The sequence below is a fragment of the Crocuta crocuta genome, unplaced genomic scaffold (assembly GCF_008692635.1).
Source record: "Crocuta crocuta isolate KB4526 unplaced genomic scaffold, BGI_CrCroc_1.0 scaffold243, whole genome shotgun sequence".
Lineage (NCBI taxonomy): Eukaryota > Metazoa > Chordata > Mammalia > Carnivora > Hyaenidae > Crocuta > Crocuta crocuta.
The window spans coordinates 2,066,897-2,086,512 of NW_027529596.1; the positions used below are offsets into that span (position 1 = coordinate 2,066,897).

The window sequence follows — 19,616 nt, forward strand, 5'->3', positions numbered from 1 at the left end:
GAAAATCATCCGTTCACAAAGGAAGGAAGCGAGAGAGGAAGAAGGATCAAAGGAACTACAAACCAGCCAGAAAACAAGTTATAAGATGACATTAGTATCAACAATTAACTCTAAATGTAAATGAATTAAATTCTTCAATCAGAAAATAGAGAATGGCTGGATGAAAAAAAAAAAAAAAAGCAAGACCCAACTATATGCTGCCTGTAAGAGACTCACCTCAGTTTTAAGGGCTTAAATAAAGAGATAGAAAAAGGTGTTCCATGCAAGTCAAAACCAAAAGAGAGCAGAGTTACACAGATGTAAGTTATACTTATATCTGACAAAATAGACCTTAAGCCAAAAAATGTAACAAAGATAAAGAAGATCATCACATAATAATAAAGGGGTCATTTCTTCAAGAGGATATGACAGTCACAAATGTATGCACATCCAATGTCAGAGCACCTAAATATAACCAAGTAGGTTACTAACAGGTCGGATGGGAGAATTTAGACAACGGAACCATAATAATAGAGTTCAATACCCTGCTTTCAACAACAGACAGATCATCCAGACAGAAGGTCAATAAGGAAACGGTGGACTCGAACCACACTTTTGACCAAATGAACCTATCACGCATATGCAGAGCATTCCGTCCAGCCAGAGCGAGTGCACCTGGAACATTCTCCAGGAGAGAGCACATGATAGGTCACAAAACGAATCTTAGCAAACCTAAGAAGGTCAAGTTCAAATCAAGTGTCTTTTCTGACCACAATGGTATAAAACCAGAAATCAATTAGAAGAAGAAAACTGGAAAATTCACAAATATGTGGCAACTTAACAACATACTCCTGCACTACTAATGGATCAAAGAAAAAAATTAAAAATATCTTGAAACAAAAAATGGAAACACAATATAGCAAAGCTTATGGGATGCAGCAAAAGCAGGTCGAAGGGGGAAGTTTATGGTAATAAATACCGCGCATTAAGAAACAATTCAAATAAACAAGCTAATCTTACACTTCAAGAAAGCAGAAAAAGAAGAACAAACTAAGCCCAGAGTTAGCAAGTGGAAGGAAAAATGAAAATCAGAGAAGAAATAAGTGGAATAAAGACCAGAGAAATAACAGAAAAAGAACAACAAAACTAATAGCTTGTTTTGACAAAAACAAAATTGAGAAAACTTTAACTAGACTTTAAAAGAGACAAGAGTCAGATAAATAAAATCAGAAATAAAAGAAGAGACTTTACAATTGGTGCCCCAGGAACAAAAATGATAAGAAATCACTATGGGGGCGCCTGGGTGGCTTAGTCGGTAGAGCGTCCGACTTTCGCTTGGGTCATGATCTCGCGGTTCATGGGTTCGTGCCCCGCGTCGGGCTCTGTGCTGACTGCCAGCTCAGAGCCTGGAGCCTGTTTCAGCCTGTGACTCCCTCTCTCTCTGACCCTCCCCTGCTCACGCTGTCTCTCTCTCTCTCTCTCCTAGAAATAAATAAAAAACATTAAAAAAAAAAGAAAGAAATCACTATGAACAATTACATGCCAACAAATTGGATAACCTAGAAGTGGATAAATTTCCTAGAAACAAGAAACCTACCAAGGCCGAATCATGAAGAAATAGGAAATCTTAACAGACCAATGAGTGGAGATTGAGTCAATAATCAAAAATCTCCCAACAAAGGAAAGCCTGGGATTAGATGTTCTCCCTGGGGAATTCTACCAAACATTTCAAGAATAGTCACCAACCCTCAAACTCATCCAAAAAACTGAAGAGGAAGGAACTCTCTCAAACTCACTTTACAAGGTCAGCATTACTCTAACACCAATGGCAAGTAACGACATCATAAGAAAAGAAAACTTTAGATCAATATCCTTGATAAATATAGACACAACAATTCTTTTTTAATGAAGTGTTTATTTTATTTAAAAAAATTTTTTTTACAAATTTATTTATTTTTGAGAGACAGAGTGAGACAGAGCATGAGCAGGGGAGGGGCAGAGAGAGAGGGAGACACAGAATCTGAAGCAGGCTCCAGGCTCTGAGCTGTCATCACAGAGCCTGACGCGGGGCTCGAACCCAAGAACCATGAGATCATGACCTGAGCCGAAGTCGGACGCTCAACAGACTGAGCCACCCAGGCGCCCCGTTTTTGTTTTATTTTCGGTATACTTAGCATACAGTGTTATATTAGTGTCAGGTGTCACAAAACTTTTCAATGAGAATATTAACAAACCAAATTCAATAGCACATTAAAAGAATTGGACACTAGGGTCGCGTGGATTTAGCCCAGGGACTTCAGGATGGTTTGAAACTTGCAAATCCATAACCACGAGACAGCACATCAATAGAATGAAGGGTGAAGGTCAGAGTTTGAGCCTGAGAGATGCAGAAAAAGCTTTTGACAAAATACAACCTCTTTTCATGATTAAAAACTCCCAACAAATTGGGTATAGAACATAAGCAACACAAACCATAAGAGAAAAAAGTTGATTAATAGGGTATCATCAAAAGTAAAGCATTTTCATCAAAAAATACCATTAAGAAAATCATAAAGCAAACCGTAGACAGTGAGAAATTACTTGCAAGCACAGAACTAATATTGTTTGTTTTAGCGCTTTTTGGTATTGAGATATAATTCACATAACGTGACATTCACCATTTTAAAGTGTAATCTCAAGGACTTTTAGTATGTTCACTGTGTTGTACACTATCCCCACCATCTAATTCTAGAATGTTTCTGTCACCCCAAAAAGAGACCTCTTCATCCCTTTTTATGACTGAATCACATTCCATTTGGGGGATATACCATATTTGTTTACCTTTCGCCAGCTGGCTTGTTTCCAATTGAGGCTATTAGGATAATGCTGTGTGGACATATGTTTTCAATTCTCTTGGGGCCATGGCTAGAGGTACAATTTTTGTGTCATATGACAATTCTGCTTGACTTTTTGAGGAACTGCCAAATTGTTTTCTACAAAGGCTTTATCATTTTACATTTTCACCAGCAATGTATGAGGATCGCAATTTCTCTACATCCTCGCCAACGCTAAAGGTCTTTCTTATTTTAGCCACCCTAGGGGGTGTGAAGTAGGATCTCACTTTAGTTTCTTTTTCCTTCTTATTTTTCCTTTTAGCCAGGCCCCAATTCCCCTCCCCTCTGGCAACCACCAGTTTGTTCTCTGTATCAAAGAGTCTGGTTTTTTTACTTTTTTTTTTCTTTTGGTCTCTCTTTCTCTTTGTTCATTTGTTTTGTTTCTTACATTCCCACATATGAGTGAAGTCATACGGTATTTGTCTTTCTCTGGTTGACTTATTTCACTTAGCATTATACCTTCTAGATCCATCCATGTTGTTGTAAATGGCAAGATCTCACTCTTTTCTATGACTTCTATTCCATAGTATATATGTACCACATCTTTTTTATCCATTCACCTGTGGATGGACACTTGGGTTGCTTCCATATCTTGGCTATTTTAAATAATGCTCCAATACAGATAGGGGTGCATATATCTTCTTAAATTACCGTTTTCCTTTTCTTTGGGCAAACACCCAGTAATGGAATTACTGAATCATATGGTAATCCTATTTTTAATTTTTTGAGAAACATCCATGTTTTCCACAATGGCTGCATCAATTTACATTCCCACCAACAGTGCACGAGGGTTACTTTTTCTTCCCATTCTTCTCAACACTAGTTTCTTGTGTTTAAAAAAATTTTTTTAATGTTTTTTATTTATTTCTGAGAGAGAGAGAGAGAGAGACAGCATGAGCAGGGGAGGGGCAGAGAGAGAGGGAGATACAGAATCTGAAACAGGCTCCAGGCTCTGAGCTGTCAGCACAGAGCCCGACGCAGGGCTCAAACCCATGAACTGTGAGATCATGACCTGAGCCGAAGTCGGACGCTTAACCGACTGAGCCCCCCAGGCACCCCTAGTTTCTTGTGTTTTTAACTTTAGCCACTCTGGCAGGTGTGAGATGACATTTCATTGTCTTTTTTAAAACGTTTTATTTAATTATTTAATTTTATTTGAGAGAGAGAGAGAGTGAGAGAGAGAGAGTGAGCAGGGGAGAAGGGCAGAGGGAGGAGAGAGAATCTTAAACGTGGAGCCTGACACAGGACTCAATCCTATGACCCTGGGACCATGGCCTGAGCTGAAATCAAGAGCTGGATGCTCAACTGACTGAGCCACCCAGGTGCCCCTCATTGTGGTTTTAATTTGCAATTTCCTGATGGCGAGTGATGTTGAGCATCTTTTCATATATCTCTTGGTCATTTGGATGTCTTCTTTGGAAAAACGTCTATTCAGGTCTTTTGCCCATTTTTAATCAGGTTAGTTGGGTGTTTGGTGTTGAGTTGTAGAAGTTCTTCATGTATTTTAGATATTAAGCCCTTATGGATATGTCATTTGCAAATATCTTCTCCCATCCGATAGGTTGCCTTGTCATTTTATTGATAATTCCCTTCACCGCACAAAAGCTTTTTATTTTGGTGTGCTCCCAATAGTTTTTAAAACTAGGCCCAATTTTGTTCTTGGGCCCCTTGCCTGAGGAGACATCTCTAGAGCAATGTTTCCATGGCCAATGCCACTGTAGGTTTGCTACACGTTGATCTAATGACCAATGATGTCGCACTCCATCACATGTGCTTGTCTTCTTTGGAGAAATAGCCATTTTGATCTTTGGCCAATTTTCAGTTGCGTTATGTTTTCTTGTTGAATTGTAGGAGTTATATTTATGTGTTGATATTTTTGGCGGAATGGATTGATTCGTTTACAGAGAATCGTAGTCTTCTTAAGATTATCGAAGACCATATGCTTTTCCTTATACCCAAGTCCTTTCTGCACTCTTCAGTAATGTTTTAAAATTTATTTCATATAGATCTTAACACTTCTTCTTATGTTCATTTGTGGGTATTTATCTTTTTGTTATTGTAAATTACGCCCATGTTTCAATGTTGGCAACCACCAAAAGCATTTGAAATACTATGTGGTTCAAATTCAGGCCAAGTTTGGACGTGCAGCCTCAGATCTACTCCAGCAATTTGCTTTACAGGTAAGGACACTGAGGTTCAGGGACAGTGAGTGACTTACTGAAGGCCACACAGCACACGGGTAGCAGAGATAGGCACTAAAGCCCAGGTATTCTGTCTCTGCGTTTATCTCGACTCTGCATCCAGAGCTCTGCCATTTTACCAACCTCTATAAAATAGGTAAGTCTAGGAAACTGCCCTTACATGCGTTGGGAACTCCTATTTGCCTAGGAACTGGCTTCACCAATCAAGATAGGAATTAGATAAAAATGGGTCAAAAATGAGGAAGAAAGGAGAGCAAAACAATGGTTAAAGGGAAGAAAAAGCAAAATTTACACACACGCGCGTGCACACACACCTCTAACCCTCAAACCTCCAGAGCTTCCTGCCTATGAACCGAAAGAAAGGGGGAGTGTGCTGCGTGGCCCCGCTGGCAGGTGTCTGCCTTCTCAAAGGCCCCACACTCCTCCACTTCCTGAGGAGGCAGCAGCACAAAGCAGAGACTCCGGCTGTCTTCTGGGTCCCAGCCATGGCTGCCACAGCCTCGGCCTCCTGGCGCCACCCCGGGGGACGGGACAAGGTGATGTGGAAGGTGCTCGTCGTCACGGCTCTGCTGCAGACGCAGCTCCCAGGAACAGGTAAGGCCGGACAGATCGATGGCAAGGAACTTTCAGAAACTCTTTGTGCCGGTGCAGGGGTGGGGGCGGGGGAGCACCGGGGCGGTAGTGAGGAGCTGGCGTCTCTTCGAATCCTGTCCTCCCCAAACGGAGGGGCGGCTGAGCAGGGAGGATCTGCTTCCCTGTAGCCGAGCTGGGCGTCGGAGCAGCGCGTGAACGCACACCTGCCCCAAGTTCAGGTGTTTCTAGCGCTGACAGGAGAGAGGACAGTCCGTGCAGGGGAGCGGACAGGGAGGAAGGGCTGCAGAAGGGCGGGTGAGGCAGGCCAGGCAGGGAGCGAAGGAGAGGGAGTGTTTAACAGATGCCGGGCGGGATGGGGGGTGGGAACGTGTCGGCCAGGCCACCTGTCGCACTCCGCCGCTTGTCTCTCTCTGCGTCTTCTTCTCGTCCCCCCTTGCTGGCTCCGTCACGGTCACTCGGCCTCTCTCCTTCGCCAGCAAGAAGCACTGCTCCCGGTCGGGCCGGGTCACGGCTGCGGCTCTGGCCCACCTGAAATGGAGCACCTGAGGGGGCAGGGACCGGGCAGCGGTGTCCACGGAGGACGGAAGTGGCCTTCCTCCGAGTCCGAGTCTACGCTCAGCTCTGTCATGGCCGCCCCTGCCCCCCACGGCCAAGGGCTGCCCCGGGACACACCCATCGCGGCTCAGTGACTCACCCACCGCCCTCACTGCCAGCAGCCTTCTATCTGACGCCCAGAACCCAGAGGTGCTCCCAGAACCCAGGGACAGATGAGAGGGTGTGAGCTGTTGAGTCGCCATCGCGAGTAACAACCAACCAGCAAGAGAACTTACTCCTCACCTCGTTTCAGCTCGCGGGAGCCGGGCTGCTGAGAGTCCTTTCACTGCCGCCATGTTTTCTAGGCCAGAGTTCCAGGACCACATGTGACAAGACCACAAAGAGACGCCCTCTGGGGGTTGGTGCCCCGGCGTTTCTATAAGAAACAGGACCGGCTGTCCTGGAATCTAAAGAAACAGGGAGAGTGGCCCCTTCGCCACGTCACAGGTCACCTCAGGGCCGGCGAGCGTTGGGCCACAGCGGTGAGAGGGCAGGGGAGGCCCCGGGAGCCCCAGCTTGGCACCACAGGGGTTCCGTGCGAGCGCAGCTGTCGTCTCAGAAGGGCGCTGTCGGCTGTGAGTCGTGGTGCTGTGAGGTGAGGGCTCCAGAGCGAGCCCCGGGCCCATCCGGTGTGCAGGGGACACGGGGGTCCCTGGTGCCACAATAGCCCGTGGCTTCAGTGATTTCAGGGCAACGGCTGGCGGCGACGGCCCCAGACCCTGGGCTTCGGGCCACGGGGGTGGCTCCGCTGCGCGGTTTCCTCAGCAGTCTGTTTGTGTCGGCCTCGGGGCCAAGGCAGCAGCAAACTAGAGTTAGAAGATCCCAGAAGGAGGAAACTAGACGCCCCTTTCATCGTTCGATGCCCCTTGCCGCGCTGGTGTGGGGACGGACATTTCCCGAGCCCGAGAAGGCTCCTAGATGAAGGTTCTTCCCAGCGTTTGGCCCCAGTGGAGGTAAGGTGAGGAGAGACCCGGGCCTGTGACTCCCAGGGCCACAAATGACACCGTGTCGCCTTTACAACTTTGCTTGGCGGAAAGGCTGCTGGCAGAATTTGAGCTGAGCTCTTCTCTCTTTTCTGGCTCAATTAAGTCACTCATCTGCAAACTCTTTTTAAAAGTCCACCTTTTAGGGATCTTCGCATTTGCCTTTTATGGAAATGCCTGGATCATGAAGGTCGAAGCAAATAATGACCTAGTCTCTCTAGGTGAGGACGTCTCCTTGGGGGAGAGTCTGCCGAGATGGTCGCCGGGGTCTGGGGCTGGTCGTGACGAAGGTGGTGTGCTTAGCAGCGTGGCCACACTTTTGCCTGCAGAGCCCTCAGCCACTCAAGACCCCTATCTCCCTACCCCACAGTGGCCAAGAATGCATCCAGTGGTCAGTGTGGCCATTGTCCTTTCTCCAGAGAGGAGATGCAGCTGGGACACCAAACCTCGGGAAAAGCAGGCTCCCAGGCTGGTTTGCAGCTCTACTTTTAGGGAGACAGCTGGACGCTGTCTTTTGCTGGTGGCAAAAGTCAAGCCAATCATAGATGGAATCCCAGTGGTGCCACTTTCCTAGTGGTGCAACGATAGGCAGGTTACTTAACCTCTCTGGGCCTTAGTTTTCTCCCCTCTAAAGTAAGGATAACTTTGCTTGCAGAACGAAAGATGAGAAATGAATGTAATGTACTTGACCCATAGCAGACAACCAATACATTGAAGTTGTATTAATTATTACTATTATTACATCATGGTCTGTTTCCTTGTTCTCAATATCTAGCGACAGGAAGTGGAAACCCATGGTTAGAATTCTTAATTTGCTCTCAACCGTGCTGTAAACAGCGCTGGACATTTTCTCTATCTGTTGAAGTCCCACTCATCTTTCTTTTGATTTCTGAGCACAAAGCACAAGGACATGTGAGCACGGGGGCCTAGTTGTGAACAAGGATCAAAGCTTTGGCAGGTCACAGGATGAGCATTAGAGCTGCCATTTTTTATTTTTTAAGACACTTATTCTGTAGGGGATACTCCCCCAAAGTGAAAACATGCTCCCAAATGTATAATATAAGTAGTTAAGGGGAGGAAATTAGAGACGAAGGCCACCAGCTCGTCACTGGTCAGGACGGCCACACAGATTTCGAAGCCCAATGCTTGGCATGGGTGTCCAGTGACTGGGTATTCAAATGCAAACTTCTCGAACGCCAGATCTTTGCTTAAACTGCTCAGAGCTGGACATGAGGGGAACTTCTTTTTTTTTTTTTTTTTTACAAAGTTTATTGTCAAGTTGGTTTCCATATAACATCCAGTGCTCATCCCTACAAGTGCCCTCCTCCATGCCCATCTCCCCCTCCCCCCCCACACCCATCAGTCCTCAGTTTGTTCTCGGCCTTCAAGAGTCTCTCATGGTTTGCCTCTCTCCCTCTCCCCCACTCTTTCCCCCCTTCTTCTCGCCCATGGTCCTCCGTTAAGTTCCTCCTAATCCTCCTATACGTACAAACATATGGTATCTGTCCTTCTCTGCCTGACTTATTTCGCTCAGCATAACACCCCATGAGGGGAACTTCTAAGTGATGCCAGGACAATGGCATTTTCACCAATAAGTTATTTCGACTTCCAGCCACTGGTGCTGCTCATCCAGGTGAGCTACTTAAATTCTCTCTTTTGACATTTCTCACACTTGCCGGCTTAGAGACCCCACAGCTGCTGCCGTGAAATATCCCCAGAAATAGTCCTGGGAAGTTCTTGCTTAGATAAATGACCACTGCTGTATGTATTTAAAAATTTTTTTTGCCTTTGTTTTTAAAAACTTAGACTTAACTTTTACTGGATGTCTGCTTTTACTTTCGAGAGTCCCCGGGCATTGTGTCTGGTGTTTTGTTTAGAACGGTTAAGGCACTTATTCGGGAGCTGTTTTGCATTAGAGCTGTCCAAACACACCCTTCGAGAATCCTTTTTCTCCTGAGCCATATGTACCTACGGTCAGCTAACAGGTTAAATAAACAGCAAGGATAGTTCAACATAGACTTCTTCTCTGCTCGGGCCAAAGCTAGTTCGTATTAACACTGAACGGATGGTATATTTAATCAATTTGAGCAAGCATTCAGTCAATCTGGTTAAAAAAGAATCAAACCAGTCACTCGACACATTAGTTGAAACAAACTGATCTGGTTAGTCACTGCCCTTCTTAGCCGTTCCTCCCAGCCTGCAAAAAGGAGTCCATGTTCCCTAAGGAAAAAGACACCTCGGTCTTGTTTAGAGAGGCGCTTAGCGCTTAGCACACTGCCGTGAGTTGGGTCCACGCACAGTAAATACTTGTTGAGTGAATTAAAGTGGGTGAATCAAAGAATTCTGGATGTTTCCATGTAATTATGTTAACTTTAATGGTTTACGAGGAATATATTGGAGTGATATTATTTGGACTTCTCTTCTAGAGAACTTAGCATTTACATCTAAACCAAACAACAACAACAAAAAATTAAACTGGTGGAGGGGACAGGGCATTTTGAGGGAATAGAATGTTTCAAAATGAGTTGCTGGGATGGGTTAAGATAAAATCTGCTGTTATTAAAATTTCGATATAAAATTTCCGATATTTGTTTTTGGACCTACGAACAAGATAATGGCATATGATTCAAATAATATTATTTCACAAAAATAAACAAGTGAAGAACAACGTTCGTTTTTCTGACTAGGCTTACACCCTAGGGAAAAAGCAGAAAATAAACAAGGCTATCCACTGTGGGAGAACGTTAACCAATAAACTTAAAAAAAAAAAAACTAATTAATGAGAGGCACCAGGAGAAAAATAAGAGTTTGTGGACGATGGCAAAAATCACAATATCCAATTGCCTCAAAATATGGAAAGAAGAAAAAAGCAGGTTAACCAACACAGTCTGATTTGGTCTTACGTTACCAACTAAATGTTCCAAGTTACTATCGCTTTTTTCCCCTCTCTTTATTTGAGGTATTTTAATAAAAATATCACAAACTCATTTGAGGAAGTTACATATTTTTTAGATCCAAAATCTTACAAGCCAGCCCAATAACTTCATTTTTACTTCTTTATGTTCCATTCTAATATTTTAGAATAAGTGTATACAAATCTTTTCATGGTTGCCATATAAAAGCATTTCTGTGTGCTTATTTTTCTTAATAATCGATCCTGGGCATTGTTTAATGCCTAGCCTTCACGATGGTTTTTAATTGCTACGTAAACTTCCAGAGTTTACGCATCATATTTTCCTACTTCTTTATCGTTGGACATTTGGGCTGTTTCTAATTTTTGTTGTTATAGCTAATCCTACAAGAACACATATTTACAAACGTGGCTTCAAATTTTTCTTTTGAATTCGGTCCTTGGGCGAATTTCTCCAGGGGTGACAATGAAAAGAGTAGGTTAGAGTAAAAGAACATTTCGTGGGATATTTTAGGGTTCTGTTGAAAGCACATCAGGTGAGGAAAGAGAGTTGTTTCCTAACTCTGAGCAGCAAGTGTCCTGTCTTCTCTGGGGCGGCAGCACGGTGGACGGGGACAGAGGGCCACGGAGCTAGAAAGATCTGGATTCGAGTGGTGGTTCCTCCCCAGCCTTGCACTGAGGGGGGCTGGCGCCCTCAGAGCCCGTCCTCCCTCGTAAGATGGCGGCAGTCATGTCTGCCTCCCGCAGGGCACCGGGGAGCAGAGACGCCACTCGGAAGTGGGGCTCACAGAAGGTGCGAGAAAAAAGCAGCGGCTGTCAGCATGTGGGCCTGAGTCTCCCAACCTGCAAAAGAGAAAGAGTGTCATTTTCTCAGTGCGACAGCTGGAAGCCCTGGCACTAACATCTTTCTTTTTCTCGGTTGCTAAATTGCATGTGAACTTGGGCACCCAGCTCTCTCGGGGCTTTGGTTTCTCATCTGTGAGATGAGAAGGGAGAGAGTCGACGTCCCTTCCACCTACAGAATGAATTGCATGCGGTCTTGAAATTGCAGTTTTTAAGAACATTTACTTAGCAGCCCCCTCCGTGCTGGCATCGGCTCCCAGAATTAGGAACTTAAACTTCATGACTCCGTGCGGCTCCAAGTCCTTCCTTGTCCGGACTTCCAGTTATCGCAGCACCTTTAACTCTCTAGCGGGAGCCTGCGGTGTGAAAAATCCAAGGACGAAGTCCAGCATTTTCTGGCTTGTCCCTTATGCTCGTGCACTGACGGCAGATCTATCAGGGGGCCACCCGAGGACTTGGTTGGTGAGAAGTGACTTGAAGAGAAAGCAGGTTGCTGTCTGAAGCAGCCGAACGGCAGTGGGGGAAATGTTAGGAGTTTCCACCGGCCACTTTGCTTGCCTGATATGATTTGTGCTACTCAGCAACTAATTTTCAGCTCAAGGGGAAAAAAAATAGAAAGCATTAGAACAAGGTCAGGCAGGATCCTTGCTCCGTCCACACCGCCGTTCTCTGAACGCGCCCTTTATAGTTAAGAAGTACCTTCCTACCCCCTTGCTCACTGGGTCCTCATCGCCATCCTATGCGGGTAGCAGATAAAGCAGTAGGATTCTCTCTTTGGCTCAGAGGCTTGATGACCTGGCCTACGAGTAGAGCGAGGCCCCAGAGCTGGTTTCTCTGATAACCTCGTTCAGTGTACACATTCTCGAATGTTCTCTGCAGCCTCTCTCCGGGTCCTCACTCGTCATTTTACAATATCACACACCTGGTGACTGAACTCTGAGGCAGACTTTTGAAGGGACTCCTTTTAGTAAGCATTCCTTACTAGTTCCCTCTCAATGTTTGAAGAAATAATTATTTTGATGCTGAATATCCTCAGGTAATGTGCTTTTTTTTCTGCTGAGTGTATGAAATTTTTGGTAGTTAATATGGAACTATGTTTTTCTCTGGCATGTTACTGTAATTCTGAGCCCGCATTTCCCACAAACTTGGTAAAATCTATCTTATCTGTTTCACCGTTAAGAAATATGTCTATTTTGGAACTTGGGAGGTATGGCCCTCAGTTGACCATCGACACGTTTCCATATGTGTGCCTTCCTCAGCACTGCCGCTGCCCTACGTGTATGTGAAAATCAAATGCGTAAAGCTAAATAAAATTAAATCATATTCGAGAGGTTTAGATTCTAAGTAATAGCCTGTAATTGATCTCTTGGGTAAGATCGTCTCTTCATACAGTGTGTCAGGCTTTCTGTGTGAGGTTTTAAAGAACAGTACGCTGCTACACACAGACTGAGTGGAGACTGGTGTTTTGGCTTGCTTGTTTGTTTTTATGAAATCCTCAAGGAGCAGGAGAATTGCCTTTGAAAGACAAATGTCTGTAATCAGTTTTCAATGATTTACACGCCAGATCTTAGCCTTGAGTCCACTCGCATCTGCTTGAGCTGAGCTCAGGGAGGGCAAACCCTTTTGCCGTTGACTGGGGCAAACCGAATCAAGTTAAGAGATCTGATGCAGAGCAAAGTACATGAGGCGTTAAAGAACCACGGACGTGAATATCTGTTACCTTCCCGAAGCCGGCCGGGAGGAGGGCTGCGACTGAAGTGTTCAGGAGCGGGACATGTGTAGGGCGCCGGGCTAAGAGTGTGTTGGCTTTGCAGGCCTTGGGGTGTGGGGAGGACAGCCCAGAATGTAGGCCAACATGACCATTTAGGACATAACAAATTCCTGCCTCTCTCTATTGCTGTAGATACTGGAAACTCAGTGCTGTGCTTCTGTGTTTTGCCAGTTCCCGCCAGGCGATACCGTACTGAAGGCAAAATATGGCGGCCCCTGAGTTAGAACTGCCCTTTCGTCATGTGGGCCGAGAGTGAGGATGGAGAATTGGAGAGGAGAGGTGTTATGGGGGAAAGAATAGAAAAGCAGCCTGGGGGTGGAGTGGAGGTTTCAATCTGTTGTCACAGGAGGCGGAATGGCCAGAGCCAAGTGAATCCACCATGGGACTAGCCAGTGCCCAAGCCCAGTTCTACGGGTTATGGCTCGGTGTGGGTGCTGGCCAACGTGCGTGCCGGTGGGTGCTTACCCAAATGCTGTGGTGGGGAGCGAGGCGTCGTCTGTGCCCTAGTGTGCATGTGCTGGTGTGGGATGCTGTGTGTGTGTTCCGGTGTGTTCCAGTGTGTGGGTGCATGCACTGGTGTCCAGTGTTCACGCGCCACTGTGCCTAGTGCGTGCATGGGCTCTTCTGTGTGCTGTGTGCCCTGCGCGTGCAGATATGTGCTTCTGTGTGCACCAGGGACTGGTTTCGTGTGCGGGGCGTGTGTATTTAAGAGGAGTCTGTGGCAGCAGGGCAGCTCTGAGGAAGGAAGGACCAATGTTGACTGAACTCACAGCTAGCAATCGGGGAAGGTGACCAGTGAGGGTGAGATGTCACTGCGCACATTCCAGGGATTCTGTGATGGAGGAGAACAAGAAGTCCAAACTAGAATCTCTAGGATCCTGGGGAGGTGGAGGGGCCTCCTTGTAGATGCAGAATCTCCAGGCCCCCCGACTCCCCTCAGAACTTTCCCATCTCCCACGGGAGCCTGCTCTGTTTCCTTCACGCTACCCTTCTGCCTTCCAGCTCCCTCTACTAGGATGCCGACTCTACCTCACTGCCTCCTGTGGAAACCCCGTCGGCCCCCTTACAGTCAAGCCCAGATACGCGTGACCCGCCTGGGCCCACAGTTAACATTGTTACCAGCATTAAGGTGACAAAAGAAGGTGGAAAATGTGTTGTTCTCAGAACTCAGAATTAAAAACCCAACCCAGATAGTTCCCTATGGTGAGCCTTTCTCACAGTGGAGGCCCAGCTCAAAAACAGTTTCAGGAACTTACCCATCAGCTGATGCTTACCCATCAGCAGAAAACGTCGCCAGCTCCCCAAATTCTCACCAATTCTTTCCACGGAGGCCATCTTGTGTGTTTTGACTAAAGTAGTCAAAAGCATGTGATGCTTTTCTTTATGTATTTCTGCCCTCGGAATAGAATGCAAGCGATCCAATAAGGCTGTTTCCTGGTGACCTACTTTGGTCATTGAGAGTTGGTATTGCCAGACTAACAGTTAGGTTTCATGCCCGATTATTCAAGCCATCTGGTCATCTACTGGACTTAGCAGTGAGTAAATACTAACCAAGCACATCTCACGCACCCTGAGTCAGACAGACAGTCCTGCAGGTGGTTGGCCAAGCAGTCCATTGACCAGGCCACTGTCTTGGAGATGCATGCTAAGTGACGGAGAGCCTATAAGTAAAAGAAAGCTTCCCTCGTCCTGTGGGTCACGTTCTCTCAAAGTCTTAATTTACCCACAGGCTTGCTTCTTTATGGTCTGGCCTAATTTTTATCATTTTGTGAGCCTGTGCTAATTTCCATGCTGAGTTTAGTAGCAAAGGAGGGGTATATCTGGAGATACCACCCAGGCCGTTTTGAGTTAGGCCAGAGAGCTTCAGAAATCCCCCTTTGATTTCCTCAGATTAGAGAGAAATCTTTGTCTTTTCTCCCACTTAACCATCAATGCTTCAAAGCTCAGACCTATATAAAATACACAAATGCTTTCTGGACAAAATGAATCTTGTCCGTTTTCTTTGGATTTTAGTGGGAACAATAAAGATTGAGCTACAAAAGGTTGGCAAAGAGGATTATTCTTTTTCTTTCTATTAAGTGCAGAGGCTTCAAAAGAACAGCTCAGAAAGTCAAATAATTGTATCCACTGCAGCTCACCCATCCATCTCCCTGCTGACCTGGTCTGTGAAATCCCCTTTAAAAAGTTGGCCAGCTCTCACCTGCCCATTGCAAATGCTGTATTGTTAAATGTTTCCATACATAATTCCACAAGGGAGGCTGCTATAAAGCAAATTCCTTCCGTTTCAACAGAGCGCCTCGTCAAGGATAGCTCTTTGGGGTGAGGAGAGGGGTGCCTCTAATTTTCAAAGCTTTGTAATCTCATCTTGGAGAGGGAACAACTTGGAAACCTGAAATGGGTTGCGAATAAAGTTATAATTANGGATTTAGAGAACAGTTTTTATCTTCAATTTCTTGATTTTGTTGGCTTGGGAAAAAACACATCCATTAGTTTCTGGCCATGGCTCTAAACACAAAGTCTCAGACTTGAAGTTGATCTAATCCCTAGTTTGTTCTCAGACCATAGCTTCCTCAGAAAATTCCTGTCAGCCATTTTGAAGAGCACAAAATGGCTCCTCTGTGCCAAAGAATAAAGAGAGGTTTTAGCTCTTTAGGCATTTTTAATTTGGGGGTTGAATATCTTCTAGGAGCATTCAAGCCGGGAGTGATTTCAACTTAAAAAAAAGAAGAAGGAGGGGCACCTGGGTGGCTCAGTCAGTTGAATATCCAACTCTTGATGTTGGCTCAGGTCATGATCCCAGAGTCGTGGGATCCAGCCCCTCGCTGAGCTTTTCGCTAGGTGTGGAGTCCGCTTAAGACTCTCTTTCTCCCTCTGCCCCTCTTCCCCCACTCACACTCTTTCTGTTTCTAAAAAAGGAGGAGGAAGAGGAGAAGGAGAAATCTAACTTTTAAATTGGCCAATCATCTCAAATTCAGTACAGAGTGATGGCCTAAGGAAGCTGGTATCGTGCTCCTGGGTCCCCTCTAGGACATCCTCTCTATGGTCCTGGATGGTGGCCCTGTGAACTCGCTCAAACCCCTGGTCTCTCTCCATCAAGTCTGACCCAGTGTCAACACCGATTATCTCCTCCGACCTCCATTCCCTCTCTTGAAGGTTTAAAAAACCCTTTTAGAGAGAATACACAAGTCACATGTAATTGGATTTTGAATATGCAAATTCAAAATAATGCGATACCAAAAATTAATGTTTCAATTTATGTGCACTATTAAAAATAACGTGACTCTAAGTTTACACGTGTTCTTCTGAGAAATACATTTTGCAAAGCCATCAAGAATGCACCTCTCGTGTTGTCTAACTGCCTTGTAATCCGAAGTGGCCTGTGGTAATATCATGATTAGGTTGAGGTGGGGATCAGACACTGCCAGCAAATTTTACCTTCAGTGACAGAAGAGTAGAAGGACCTCTCTGGGAAGATTATTTACGTGGGGCTGGCCTGATGTGACAGAGTCACAGAATATTTGAGCTGGGAGGATAGATATCTTCAAGTTCCACCTTCAGATTTTACCAGGGAAGAAACACAGGCCCAAGAAATCAACAAACCAGCCGAATGTCACATAGATAGCACGTGGCAGAGTCAGCACTGGAACCCGGGACTTTAGGATTCTTGCTCCAGCTGTCAGTCCTCTGGGCCCCCAGGTTGCCATGTTGGAAGCAAATGGAGCTTCCTGAGCTGGCCGCTTGGGTCTTAGGTGATTATGAAGAGGCATAGCACGTTGGAATGGTGACCACAAGTTGCTCAGGTGACTGGGTGACGTTAGCTCAGCCTGCCCATGAGGCCCTGACGGTGGCCGACTGGCCACCTCCAGGAGCAGAAAATAGAAGAGTGTTATCAAATCATTTAGGAATCTGGGGATTTATTTCCTAATTTAGCTATTTTCATTAGGGTAAATTTTCTTTCACTTATTGGATTTTCATAGAATGAACATACGTATTTAATTTTCCTTTTAAAAATGTTTCTTTATTTAAGAGGGAGAGAGAGCACAAGTGGGGAGGGACAGAGAGAGAGGGAGAGAGAGAATCCTAAGCAGGCTCCATGCCATCAGCACAGGGGGGCTCCATCTCATGAACCGTGAGATCATACCTGAGCTGAAATCAAGTCGGATGCTTAACTGACTGAGGCACCCGCGCGCCATGTTTACTTTTCTTAAAGAGAGACACGCCCAGATTTTCCTTTCAGTTGTTCGCCAGCCTCGTGTGGACAGGATTGAGTCTTAGGACTTGGAAGGATTTCCCTTCAAGGGTTTTCTGTGACCTCATTTCACCCGGGATTCCCACCCTCCTGCCTGGCACCCCGCTCGCGAGGGAAAGGTAAATGCCTTTGTGTGGATACATCAGTGGCATCTCTGGCTTCTCTGCTGAGATCGTCCAGGGCCTGTGGTGACCACAAGGACGGTGAGCCACTGATAGAAGACTCTGGCAGCCAAACGTGCCTCCAATAGAGATAGGGCGTCTGTTAGGTTAACGTGGCTGGGGAGAGATCAAAGCTAATGAGAGAAATTCAAGGAATTTTCCCATTAGTGAAGGCAGTGTGTTTTCACAATATATCTCATTGTCAGAAACCTTACCAGAGATGGAAAGAAAAGTCAAAGCAGAGCCATGCCTCAATTCATCCCGAGTGTGTTTTCCGCGCAAGCAGGACGATGAGGCGTGGGGCGAGTCCCAGCAGAGAGCTCACAGCCGGCAGGGCTGACGGGTCTCTGGCTGGTTTAGTACAGTGACAAGCTGCAGGGACAGCTCACACCTGCTGAGAGTGTGTCCACATGTATTAGGTCAACTAATCTTGTGGCAGTTTTATCGCTCCTCGTGTCACAGGTGGGGAGCGGAAGCGGGGCGGCACGCGGCTAGCGCGCACCAGAGCTGGGCTTTGACCCCGGGCAGCTTGCCCGCCCCCCCAACCATATTGCTTCTGGGTGGGGGAGAAGAGCCTGACATTTGTCATGAACTTCAAGGGAGGAGCTGAGGTTGGCCTGCCACACGGACAAGGGAGGTGTAAGGGGCAGGTCCGGCGGAGGGAACACAGCTTCCCACCTGCGGAAACCAGCAAACCCCTGTGAATGTTCTCGGAGCCCCCACTCCAATCCCTGGATCCTCAGCGTGTGTCCTGGGGCGGAGAGCCGGACGCATCTTTCACTCCAGGCCCTCAGGACCCTGACACACAGCCTGCCTCGCGCCCGGCTGGCCCGATCTGGTCCTGACGACGCTTCCCAACTTCTCCTAAGCCTACCTGGCAAGGTTCTTTCTATAATGGCTCAATTTATTTGTTTTGAACACTATTGCCGTTTACCGTGACGCGGCTCAGTGAGGAAAGGGAGAGGCATGCTAACCTGCAGTAAAGGGACAGGTGTCTTTGCCATCAGGCACCGTTACGGGAAGGACACTTGCAGCTTTAAGACATTCATTTCCAGGGGCGCCTGGGTGGCTTAGTCGGTTAAGCGTCCGACTTGACTTTCGCTTAGGTCATGATCTCGCGGTTCGTGGGTTCGAGCCCCGCGTCGGGCTCTGTGCTGACTGCCAGCTCAGAGCCTGGAGCCTGTTTCAGAGTCTGTGACTGACCCTCCCCTGCTCATGCTGTCTTTCTCTCTCTCTCCTAGAAAGAAATAAATCATTAAAAAAAATTTTTTTTAAATAAAAAATTTAAAAAAAGACATTCATTTCCAACCTGGGTGGCTATCGAGCCCCTGCTGAGATGGCCGCTAGGTGCAGGCTGGGGGGTTGCTGAGCCAGCTCTGTCCCTCCCTTCCCCCGGAAAATGGAAGAAGTATGTCAGAAGGGAGGGCACCCTCCCATCTCGGGAGCGCCGGGGTTGCCCTTTAGAAAAACATCGCCAGCACATTCTGCAATCTCGAAATGAATCTGAGTGGTAATTCCAGCTTCGGGGCCTCTTCTGGATTCTAGGCAGTTCCTCTCCCGCTCTGGAGCCCCTTCTCCGGCTCTGACGCTGGCGGGAGGAGAGGCTGAGGTGGCGGCTGGGGTGGGCCCGCTGCCTTCCACGTGGTCCCCTTGGCTGGGGAGGGAGAAGAAAGAGCTGTGTTTCTAGGGCACAGCCGCCGGGGCCCAGCTGTGCGGCAGGGTGGTTCTGGTTTTGTTCTGAGTAAAGAAATGCTTCAAGCGTGTTCTCCTAGGGAAGAGTCACTAGGCAGTGGCCATTTCCCTCTGTGGCCGTCTGCACTCACTGAGCATTCGAGAAACTGGATTAAGGTCCATCCCTGACTTGCAATGGAAGTGTGTTTCAGTTAAGAATACATTTTAATTCTAGTGAGACTTGTTTGTTTACACACAGGTGGATAGGGGACTTGGGATGACCTTGATTTCCTCTACGGTTGCAAAAAAAATGTGTGTGTGTGTGTGTGTGTGTGTGCGTGCGCGTGCACATGTACCCATGCATGTGAGAGAAAAGGGGGGCAGGGGTGGGAATTAGGAGTCAGGGAAGGTACAGAAAGATGTATTAAAAGGGTGTTCATGAGGGGCACCTGGGTGGCTCGGTTGGTTAAGCATCCAACTCTTGACTTGAGCTTAGTCCACGATCCCAGGGTCGTGGGATTGAGCCCCGCATTGGGCTCCATGCTGAGTGTGGAACCTGCTGAAAATTCTCTCTCTCTCTTTCTCTCTCTCTCTCTCAAAGTAAAAAATGAAAAAGACTAAACAAATAAATGAAAGGGTATTCATGAGAGAAAATACAATCTCCTGATTCCTTTTCTTTTTGTTAGCAACCAGCCATGTGGAACATGGTCTTCCTTCACGTAGGGAGCACTGTTTCTCAGACTCTTCTCCATCCTGCTTGCTCCTCACCACCACCACCCCCCCCCC

General features: G+C 46.6%; 1 protein-coding gene across 1 annotated transcript in view; it reads left to right on the forward strand.

Moving 5' to 3' along the window:
* The first annotated feature begins 5,449 nt into the window (after positions 1–5,449).
* CD247 (CD247 molecule) overlaps positions 5,450–19,616 on the forward strand; it is a 66,985-nt gene continuing 52,818 nt past the window's right edge. The window contains exon 1 of the mRNA XM_077761792.1: positions 5,450–5,647. Coding sequence (XP_077617918.1) covers positions 5,539–5,647 — 109 coding nt within the window. The 5' untranslated portion in view covers positions 5,450–5,538. The remainder of the gene's footprint in view (positions 5,648–19,616) is intronic.